This window comes from Drosophila takahashii, chromosome 2L, assembly GCF_030179915.1.
Source record: "Drosophila takahashii strain IR98-3 E-12201 chromosome 2L, DtakHiC1v2, whole genome shotgun sequence".
Classification (NCBI taxonomy): domain Eukaryota; kingdom Metazoa; phylum Arthropoda; class Insecta; order Diptera; family Drosophilidae; genus Drosophila; species Drosophila takahashii.
Genome location: NC_091678.1, coordinates 19,262,371 through 19,274,415, shown reverse-complemented (window position 1 = coordinate 19,274,415; position 12,045 = coordinate 19,262,371). Strand labels below are relative to the sequence as shown.

The following is a 12,045-nucleotide window of genomic DNA, read 5'->3' as shown; positions in this document are numbered from 1 at the left end:
GTTACGCCAGGCATTTGTCAATATATCCTTGGTGCCAGGACTAACCGAAGCTATGCCTTCAGATTTACCGCCAAATATTTTCATGAACAACCGAGGATTCCCTCTGAAAAACTTAGGCGCCATCCTGCGGCAGGCAGTGGAATTTGGAACCAGAGAGTTTATGAGCTTTCGGTGGTGAAAAGCTTTGGCAGTTAAGAGAAATTCTCCAGTCCCGAGTCCTTCTAATCAGCTGTTGCAGGAGATAAGCAAAACAGGCGCACATAGTTAATCAATAGTAAACTCAAGGCTATTCAGGGTGATAAGATATGTGGGAATATTAAATATGTTTATTTTTCATTTCAACATCAATTCTTTTGTTAATAAATCCCATGAAACAAAAAATTTGTCGACATATTTTTCGATTATAGCCACGCGCAATATTTATTAAAATAAATTGGTTTTAGAAAGCACATTGTATTGATTGTTCGACACTTCGGCCAAAATATATCAAAAGGATTAAATTAAATTTACATGATTTAAGACTATAACTATATTCTTATTAATTGCACTCTCCTTACACATTTGTAAATATTTTGTAATAATTGTAAAGATCAGAAAATCCTTTTAATTCGAGGCTAATATTCATATCACCTTCTGACGGTTACGACGTATTAACCGAAAAGTAAACAAATATTCCTCAAAACCAAAAAGCCTCCGAAACTATTTGTAGTCTAAATATATTTTCTATAATTAGCCAATTGTGTATTTTCATGTTAACTGATAAACAATCATTGCCAAGCGCGCTCTTTCGGATTTCCTCTCTTCGGTTTTCCCAGAGCTTTTATCTGAGAGCTTCCGCTCTTGATTTGTTCCGCTCTTTCTTCGGAAGACGCACGGCCAGCTGAAGGCAAGGACATGATTTGCAGCCAGTCAGTTGATTGGCAACACGTTTGCCGGAAGGTAATACGCCCAGCCGAGAGCAACAGGAAGTGCCTCCAATCGCGACTTCGCCACTTCCGCCGAATCGCGCTCGTCGTAGTGCTCGTCCCTCGGCTGCTCGTTTTGGCTTTGGCCCAGTGTGTATGCATAGTTCGGGTGCCGTCAAGTGAAGTTCCTGGCTAAAAAAGAAAAGTGATTCGAGTGGCAATTTTAATTACTCAGGAAATTGCTAAAAGAAAAATACACACACATATATTCGAGGAGAAAAGAGGAAAACTGCGCTTGGAGTGGTTCGGTTTGCCAAGTCAACTTGTTGCTTTTGGGCCCGTGCTCTCAAACCTGTTGCCCTTCTGGCTGAGACGGGTGGTCCTAATAGAAGCCACAACAAATCGCTGGCTAACAGCAAATATTTGCACAGCAATTTGTTGGTTTTGTCCTGCTCAACCCCTCGATAAATTACCAGCTTTATGCTCGAATGGACGAGGTCGAGGAGAAGAAGGTCCCAGCAATTAGGGCATAGGGACAACTAAATTTCCACATTAAACACATTTTAAATTAACAATTATGTAACCCGAAAGAGAGATAAACCGTAACACCTCCGGGCTCAAGGACACCTGATCCTCGTCCTAACTCCTGCTGTGTGGCAAACAATAACAAAAGCGGATTAACACTTAACTCGACGGCCATGATATGACCCACCGACCGACCTGAAACAACTGAAAAACTCCCCTCCGAAAACCCGCTGGCGTTGGCTTGACCCGAGAAACCCTTTTGCTCAGTCAATCTAACTGGGGTTAGGAACCCTTTTCAGGTGTTGCTGGGACTTTTTTGGGGGGATTCGTGTGGAAATAAAACATAAAAACTCCAAAATAACACTAAGCAACAGGGAACGGGGAAGCTTTTGAATAAAACACGAAAAACTAAACCAATTTGCATAGGTCTTTGATCGTATTTAGCCAAAAACAAGCCGCACAACATTTTTGATTAATTTTCATTAGAAGTTCAAAAGTTGCTGCCGCTTGGCTTTTGTTGCCCAGTGCAGGCAAGTGAGCAGCCAATTGTTGTCCTTAAGCCGCAAAATTTACCCAAAGTTTATATTCGCTGGCCCTTTATTTTTATTTATGTCCGCACATACAAACGTTCATATATATAAAATTTCTGGGCCCGGCCTCAACAATTTGCCTTTGTCCATTGCGGGTTATTCTTCTTTCATTTCTTTTTTGAGCCTGGTAGCTTGGTATGGTATATCTGCTTTTCCGGCAGTTTCCTTTTCAGTTTTAACGCGAAAATGTTTCCAACTGAGTTGATTATACTCGGCGCAAATCAAAGGATGATGCCAACAGCCGCCCCTTTGTATCCCTATAACCAAGAATCCTTAAATTTTCAACATTCTCCATAGTTTCGTTTTTTGTGCGCTCCTTGTTCGATATATATACATAGCTCAGTCTTTTATCTGCGACGGGTTTTCCTCGTGCCGTGACCTTGTGCGAGGGGTTGGGTTTTCGCGGGGGGTGGGACGACGGGGGGACCGTGTGTCCACGGGGGGGTTGGATATTTGCGACCTAAATATTTCAGAATTAATTTACCAAATTAAAGCCGGTCTGCTTATCCAAGCCACTGAGCATCGCAATTTATCTGCAAACATGGCCGCACACACCCATACACACTCGAACACACACTCATAGGCACGCACACCTATGCATGAGGAACGCCCAAAGGTATTAATTAGTATGGCCCAGCGAACAAAAAATTAAGTGAAAGCGCTGGAAAGCACACAACTATAACTTGCTATACACACTCAAAAAAAATGAATAAAAAATATTTCAATAGAATTTAAACCATACTTTTTAGGCATCAGCTGTCAAAATTAGAGTTCAAATTTTCCCCTTTATTTACTTGGTTTTAATTGGAATGTATACTATTTTTTTGTGTGTACTGAAACATAACATAAAACACATGGCCATGAAAATCCATAATCCAAGTCTGGTAGTTCCTTTTTTTGCAGAACCGAGGCATTGCGTCCATCTTTCAGGGTGTTGACACGACATAAACAAAGACAGACAAGCGAATGAGACTGATAATAAAACCAGGGGTGTCTATACACCCAGAAAAAAAAATTACCTTGATTTAAGTCCACGTTCCTTAAATTAAGGAACGATGGACTAAAAATGGCTAAATAAGGCTATTCATGGACTTAAAAGTTTTCATCCCATATACATTTTAAGTCTACATGGACTAATTTTGGACTTAAGGCCATATGGACTGTTACATGGACTTAGGTCCATTTTTAGTCCATGTAGACTTAAAATGTATATGGGATAAAAATTTTTAAGTCCATGTATAGCCTTATTTAGCCATTTTAAAGCCATTATTCCTTAAATCAAGGTCAATGGACTTAAATTAAGGAAATTTTTTTTTCTGAGTGTATAGAGCAGTAATATTACCATTTCATTCCAGCTTTTCTACAGGTAAACGAATGAGCAAAAAAATTGTAGTAATGCCATTGAAGGGCGGACAGACAAAGTCGCGAAAGCGGGATAGAAAGTTGAGTGGTTTTTTATGAGGATTATGATTTGTGGGCTGCTGAAAGCTGAACCACTGGCTGCCGATTAAAATCCTTTTGAATGGAGCTTAAGTGTAGAGAATTATTCCAGCACTCTGTCATTAACAACGCACATTTCATGGATAGTGACCCATCTGAATCTGCGTTGAAATATATTTTTATGGCCATTGTTTGTGTTTGTACCTTTTTTTTGTTTGCGGTATTTGATGTGGCAATTCCCGGCGCCTTTCCGCAGCGCGATAAGCGGGAAAAACAGCAAAACCTCTAATGTATACATTTGAATGCCATTATCACAAAAAGCTGTGGAACCGGTGGCAATTTAGCCGCAGAAAGCCAGCCACTCATTGTCTGGCGGTTTCGCCTGTTTTGCGTGGGTATGGGTGTGTATCTAGGCCTCTGCGTGTAAGTGTGTGCGTGTGCGGCACTGGATGTGATTATTTCCAAGCAATTTACTTTAATTCGTCGCATTTTAGAGGGCCAGAAATATGCCAGAGACAGCGGCAAAGTCATCAACTCAATGCCAAAGTACTGGCAATTCCCCCCGAACACCCAAAACCCCACTTAACCCCTCTCGGCATCCGGTTAACCTGTGCCACGCCCACCTCACCACCCACCAAAACGTTGGTTCAGCCTGGGTAATTCCGTTTTTATTGACTGCAATCATCATCTCCATTTTCATCATCATCATCATCGCTGCCGCTTTGCTTGCTTTTCGGTGGCATTCGACACATGTTTGTATGTGGACACTAATTTTCCAGGATTTTGCTTTTCGCACACTCCTAGTTGTAATTGCAATTTTGCTTAAATTTTCAAAGCTGAAAACGAATTGAAACTGCAAATGGCTAAACTACCGGAAAAGAGGGTTGGCAGATAAATTGATACAGATCTATTGTAGGTATGTCCACAATATTCACAATAACATCCGCATTTCCACACAGAGATACAAATTGCTGAATTGCGGTTGCAGCAAAATGTTTTCGAAATTTAAATTAACTTTGGTAATGAGACGTTCGGACGTTTTTTATTGCTCAATTAAATGTTTCAAATTGAAATTGGGTTTTGCTGGCATGCCAGCGACGGTTTCACAAATATTTCCTGCTGTGCAAGCAGAGATATGCAAACCCGCTCTTAAACTTCTCAAATAAAAATGGGAATTTAAGAAAGATAAGTCTTTGAGGGCGAATAAAAAACGAAGTTTCTGTGAGTAAAACAGTTCTAAAATAAATTCCAAAAGGGCTAAAAGTTTGAAAAGTCTGTGCTTCCAACTATTTTTGAAGCTCTTTTATTTAAAAGAAAAGTCATTTTTAAAAGCTCGTGGTGAAAATATATATGGGCACTTCCAAAAAAAAGTCCACCAAGCCAAAAACTTTGAAACTTGAATAAAACATATTTCCACATGATTTTGCCCCGATATTAGTTTCTAATTAGTTAGATACTGAGCTTAACTACAAATTTGGAGTATAGTTTGATTATTTTTATGACAAACCCCACCAATATACGCAAAAATCAGTTTTTGGCTATTTTTTTTGTTATTTTTTGGACCTGTCTTTTGTTGTAAATTTATCCTATAGGAATGCTAATATGTGACATTTTTCTGTACTGAATGCTTCATTCACATGCTAAACTATTAAGTTAAAAGCAAAACATCCAGCAATTGAGAGATAGAGGTAAAGAAATCCGCTTTACAAAACAGTCGGAAAAAATGTCCCGAGCAACATGTCCCGAGCGAATGTGGTTGAAACTGCATAAAAAAAAAACGGCAAAGAATTTTTGAGTAAAACCAAAAGCATTTCATAGCGACATGTTTGAACAACATTCTAAAAAAAATCGCATTCAAATATTCCATCAGAATTCGCTAATTTCTGGTGTTGTATGGACTTCCCCGAAATCTACTTCTATTTTTGTCCCGAGCGAATACGGCAGTTTTTTAACGATATCTTAAAAACTAAAAGTGGTACAAAATCAAGATTTTTACAAAAAATAGAGCTTGAGAAGAGTGAAAAGAAAAGCCTATAATTAAAATTAAAATCCATTGTTGTACAATTTTTTTTCAACTTTAAAGGTGTGCAAATGTCCCGAGCGACATTTTGGAAGTGCCCATATTTTTTTGGAAATCTTGCTGTGGAACCTTATATTTGCTTGCAATTTTTGCCCTTGGCAAACGAATTTTTGTTTGGCTTTCAATTTCCCAACGTTAATTACAACAAATTGGCTTGGTCGGGGTCAGATCGCCCTGAAAACTAATTCTTTTCGGATGAGCAGGTGGCTAATTGAAACCCTGACCTTTGTTCAGCGTCCAGCAAAATGAGTGTTATCAAGTGACCTGCGATAGAGATAAAATCCACATAGCAAAAAAGAGGAAACGTGACGCGCGAGTGTGCAAAATGTCCAATTTGAATCTGTCGAATGCGCCACGCCGTTTGGCCCCCGGGACGGCCACACCGGTGACGAGTAGAGATCCTGTTCCAGGATCCATTCCGAGTGCACCTGCCCAGCCACCGGTGGTGCCCGCGGTCCTCACGGCACGACTGACCTCGGACAACACGGTGACCAGCGGAGTGGCAAGCCAGCAGCAGGTGCTGCACCACCAGGTGTCGCCGGAGCGGCATCCACCCAGTTCCTGCCCGGACTCACCCATCCGCAGGGTATCGTCGAGCTTAAAAAATTCAGCGTTGGATTTCGCCTCGCGGTTCTTTAACAAATGCAAAGCGGCCACATTCACGGTGGACGGTGCCACCTACACAATCGGTGAGTAAACACCTTTGTTAGGGAAAAACATTAGGACTAAAAAACCAAAAACATACATTTTTAAATCACCTATAAAAGTACCTAAAAGTACGCTATGAAAACTAGGAAATCTTACAGACTTCGGGATATAAAATATTCGACGATATAACAGTTCTGTCTTTTTGTGATGCATAAAATACAACTTTTTAGTGACAGGCAGATTTCGAGGATTTACGGAGCACCAAATATGAAGAATTAAATAAAATATGAGGAATGTTGTAAATGTTGCAAATTATGATACAAAATCCCAACTAAACCTTTCCATATTTTCGTGTACATCAAAGGTGGAATAACAAAGGCAATTACGAGGTCAACAAGTGTCTGTATAGAATGAGAAAGCATGCATGGCAAATGTGTTATTTCGGCATTTCTTCCTTTGTTTTATATGCAAAGCCCCCCTTCGCCACCCTCTCTGCACATCTGACATTGTGTGCAAGGTCATCGATTGACATTGGCCAGGTGTTTCCTTTGCTCTGCTTCGATTTTGTTTTCGCTTTCCTTATCGATTTGCCACAACCGTGACAGTAAAATTGGTAATTCAATGTGAAACGTCGCGGCGGTGAGGCGTCATCGTCTTGTGTGTCTTTCCTTGGAGAAAGATTGATTGCAATTTAATAAGCTGGTTATTGCCGCTGGCATGAGAAGCTTGCAAGTTTTCACAGGGAAAATGGTTATGATATTATAATGTATAAATAATAAATAAAATAGTTACAAAATTTAACTAAACAAAAATGGGAGACTGTCAACTTAAACAATTATATTAAATTAAAATACATTTTTTTGAATTTAATGTTTCTTTAAAAATAAAATTTTATTAAAAATGTATAAATATCTTTATAAAAAAAACAAATTTCCAGGAAAATGGTTAAGATATAAAAAATAAATAAAATATATAAAAACAAGAAAGGAAGCTAGCTTCGGCAAGCCGAAGCTTATATACCCTTCCAGATCATTCTATTAATTTACAAATCGCAAAAATGTTAAATTTCTTTTTATTTTACATTAATTTTTCGATCGTTTCTATCACAGCTATATGATATAGTAGTTCGATCTTTTAAAAATTAAAATCGAAATTCGGAAATATTTCAAAATAGTCATATCCCAGACTAGACTAGAAATGTGATAAAAACCAACAAAGATATAATTTTTTTCCCATTAATTTCCATTTAATTTTTCGACCGTTCCTATGGCAGCTGGTAGTTCCTTTTTTTGCAGAACCGAGGCATTGCGTCCATCTTTCAGGGTGTTGACACGACATAAACAAAGACAGACAAGCGAATGAGACTGATAATAAAACCAGGGGTGTCTATATAGAGCAGTAATATTACCATTTCATTCCAGCTTTTCTACAGGTAAACGAATGAGCAAAAAAATTGTAGTAATGCCATTGAAGGGCGGACAGACAAAGTCGCGAAAGCGGGATAGAAAGTTGAGTGGTTTTTTATGAGGATTATGATTTGTGGGCTGCTGAAAGCTGAACCACTGGCTGCCGATTAAAATCCTTTTGAATGGAGCTTAAGTGTAGAGAATTATTCCAGCACTCTGTCATTAACAACGCACATTTCATGGATAGTGACCCATCTGAATCTGCGTTGAAATATATTTTTATGGCCATTGTTTGTGTTTGTACCTTTTTTTTGTTTGCGGTATTTGATGTGGCAATTCCCGGCGCCTTTCCGCAGCGCGATAAGCGGGAAAAACAGCAAAACCTCTAATGTATACATTTGAATGCCATTATCACAAAAAGCTGTGGAACCGGTGGCAATTTAGCCGCAGAAAGCCAGCCACTCATTGTCTGGCGGTTTCGCCTGTTTTGCGTGGGTATGGGTGTGTATCTAGGCCTCTGCGTGTAAGTGTGTGCGTGTGCGGCACTGGATGTGATTATTTCCAAGCAATTTACTTTAATTCGTCGCATTTTAGAGGGCCAGAAATATGCCAGAGACAGCGGCAAAGTCATCAACTCAATGCCAAAGTACTGGCAATTCCCCCCGAACACCCAAAACCCCACTTAACCCCTCTCGGCATCCGGTTAACCTGTGCCACGCCCACCTCACCACCCACCAAAACGTTGGTTCAGCCTGGGTAATTCCGTTTTTATTGACTGCAATCATCATCTCCATTTTCATCATCATCATCATCGCTGCCGCTTTGCTTGCTTTTCGGTGGCATTCGACACATGTTTGTATGTGGACACTAATTTTCCAGGATTTTGCTTTTCGCACACTCCTAGTTGTAATTGCAATTTTGCTTAAATTTTCAAAGCTGAAAACGAATTGAAACTGCAAATGGCTAAACTACCGGAAAAGAGGGTTGGCAGATAAATTGATACAGATCTATTGTAGGTATGTCCACAATATTCACAATAACATCCGCATTTCCACACAGAGATACAAATTGCTGAATTGCGGTTGCAGCAAAATGTTTTCGAAATTTAAATTAACTTTGGTAATGAGACGTTCGGACGTTTTTTATTGCTCAATTAAATGTTTCAAATTGAAATTGGGTTTTGCTGGCATGCCAGCGACGGTTTCACAAATATTTCCTGCTGTGCAAGCAGAGATATGCAAACCCGCTCTTAAACTTCTCAAATAAAAATGGGAATTTAAGAAAGATAAGTCTTTGAGGGCGAATAAAAAACGAAGTTTCTGTGAGTAAAACAGTTCTAAAATAAATTCCAAAAGGGCTAAAAGTTTGAAAAGTCTGTGCTTCCAACTATTTTTGAAGCTCTTTTATTTAAAAGAAAAGTCATTTTTAAAAGCTCGTGGTGAAAATATATATGGGCACTTCCAAAAAAAAGTCCACCAAGCCAAAAACTTTGAAACTTGAATAAAACATATTTCCACATGATTTTGCCCCGATATTAGTTTCTAATTAGTTAGATACTGAGCTTAACTACAAATTTGGAGTATAGTTTGATTATTTTTATGACAAACCCCACCAATATACGCAAAAATCAGTTTTTGGCTATTTTTTTTGTTATTTTTTGGACCTGTCTTTTGTTGTAAATTTATCCTATAGGAATGCTAATATGTGACATTTTTCTGTACTGAATGCTTCATTCACATGCTAAACTATTAAGTTAAAAGCAAAACATCCAGCAATTGAGAGATAGAGGTAAAGAAATCCGCTTTACAAAACAGTCGGAAAAAATGTCCCGAGCAACATGTCCCGAGCGAATGTGGTTGAAACTGCATAAAAAAAAAACGGCAAAGAATTTTTGAGTAAAACCAAAAGCATTTCATAGCGACATGTTTGAACAACATTCTAAAAAAAATCGCATTCAAATATTCCATCAGAATTCGCTAATTTCTGGTGTTGTATGGACTTCCCCGAAATCTACTTCTATTTTTGTCCCGAGCGAATACGGCAGTTTTTTAACGATATCTTAAAAACTAAAAGTGGTACAAAATCAAGATTTTTACAAAAAATAGAGCTTGAGAAGAGTGAAAAGAAAAGCCTATAATTAAAATTAAAATCCATTGTTGTACAATTTTTTTTCAACTTTAAAGGTGTGCAAATGTCCCGAGCGACATTTTGGAAGTGCCCATATTTTTTTGGAAATCTTGCTGTGGAACCTTATATTTGCTTGCAATTTTTGCCCTTGGCAAACGAATTTTTGTTTGGCTTTCAATTTCCCAACGTTAATTACAACAAATTGGCTTGGTCGGGGTCAGATCGCCCTGAAAACTAATTCTTTTCGGATGAGCAGGTGGCTAATTGAAACCCTGACCTTTGTTCAGCGTCCAGCAAAATGAGTGTTATCAAGTGACCTGCGATAGAGATAAAATCCACATAGCAAAAAAGAGGAAACGTGACGCGCGAGTGTGCAAAATGTCCAATTTGAATCTGTCGAATGCGCCACGCCGTTTGGCCCCCGGGACGGCCACACCGGTGACGAGTAGAGATCCTGTTCCAGGATCCATTCCGAGTGCACCTGCCCAGCCACCGGTGGTGCCCGCGGTCCTCACGGCACGACTGACCTCGGACAACACGGTGACCAGCGGAGTGGCAAGCCAGCAGCAGGTGCTGCACCACCAGGTGTCGCCGGAGCGGCATCCACCCAGTTCCTGCCCGGACTCACCCATCCGCAGGGTATCGTCGAGCTTAAAAAATTCAGCGTTGGATTTCGCCTCGCGGTTCTTTAACAAATGCAAAGCGGCCACATTCACGGTGGACGGTGCCACCTACACAATCGGTGAGTAAACACCTTTGTTAGGGAAAAACATTAGGACTAAAAAACCAAAAACATACATTTTTAAATCACCTATAAAAGTACCTAAAAGTACGCTATGAAAACTAGGAAATCTTACAGACTTCGGGATATAAAATATTCGACGATATAACAGTTCTGTCTTTTTGTGATGCATAAAATACAACTTTTTAGTGACAGGCAGATTTCGAGGATTTACGGAGCACCAAATATGAAGAATTAAATAAAATATGAGGAATGTTGTAAATGTTGCAAATTATGATACAAAATCCCAACTAAACCTTTCCATATTTTCGTGTACATCAAAGGTGGAATAACAAAGGCAATTACGAGGTCAACAAGTGTCTGTATAGAATGAGAAAGCATGCATGGCAAATGTGTTATTTCGGCATTTCTTCCTTTGTTTTATATGCAAAGCCCCCCTTCGCCACCCTCTCTGCACATCTGACATTGTGTGCAAGGTCATCGATTGACATTGGCCAGGTGTTTCCTTTGCTCTGCTTCGATTTTGTTTTCGCTTTCCTTATCGATTTGCCACAACCGTGACAGTAAAATTGGTAATTCAATGTGAAACGTCGCGGCGGTGAGGCGTCATCGTCTTGTGTGTCTTTCCTTGGAGAAAGATTGATTGCAATTTAATAAGCTGGTTATTGCCGCTGGCATGAGAAGCTTGCAAGTTTTCACAGGGAAAATGGTTATGATATTATAATGTATAAATAATAAATAAAATAGTTACAAAATTTAACTAAACAAAAATGGGAGACTGTCAACTTAAACAATTATATTAAATTAAAATACATTTTTTTGAATTTAATGTTTCTTTAAAAATAAAATTTTATTAAAAATGTATAAATATCTTTATAAAAAAAACAAATTTCCAGGAAAATGGTTAAGATATAAAAAATAAATAAAATATATAAAAACAAGAAAGGAAGCTAGCTTCGGCAAGCCGAAGCTTATATACCCTTCCAGATCATTCTATTAATTTACAAATCGCAAAAATGTTAAATTTCTTTTTATTTTACATTAATTTTTCGATCGTTTCTATCACAGCTATATGATATAGTAGTTCGATCTTTTAAAAATTAAAATCGAAATTCGGAAATATTTCAAAATAGTCATATCCCAGACTAGACTAGAAATGTGATAAAAACCAACAAAGATATAATTTTTTTCCCATTAATTTCCATTTAATTTTTCGACCGTTCCTATGGCAGCTATATGATATAGTGATCCGATTTAAAAAACAAAAAATTCAGAAAAATATAAAAAAAAATATTCCCAAGAGTAGAAGGTAAAATTTCAAAAAACACCGGAGCTAGAATTTTTTTACGTTTTTTTTTTTGATCCTTCCTATGGGAGCTATAAGATATAGTTGTCCGATCCGGTCGGTTCCGACATATATACTACCTGCAATAGAAATACGACTTTTACGAAAGTTTCATCCCGATAGCTTTAAAACTGAGAGACTAGTTTGCGTAGAAACGGACGGACAGACGGACGGACAGACGGACGGACAGACGGACGGACAGACGGACGGACAGACGGACAGACGGACATGGCTAGA

General features: G+C 38.7%; 1 protein-coding gene across 1 annotated transcript; it reads left to right on the top strand.

The window, feature by feature from the left end:
* The first annotated feature begins 914 nt into the window (after positions 1–914).
* Positions 915–6,237, top strand: LOC123002376 (uncharacterized). The gene is made up of 2 exons (XM_044395001.1): positions 915–939; positions 5,744–6,237. The coding sequence occupies exon 2, from the start codon at positions 5,866–5,868 to the stop codon at positions 6,235–6,237; it is 372 nt and encodes a 123-aa protein (XP_044250936.1). The 5' UTR covers positions 915–939; positions 5,744–5,865.
* Positions 6,238–12,045: the final 5,808 nt, after the last annotated feature.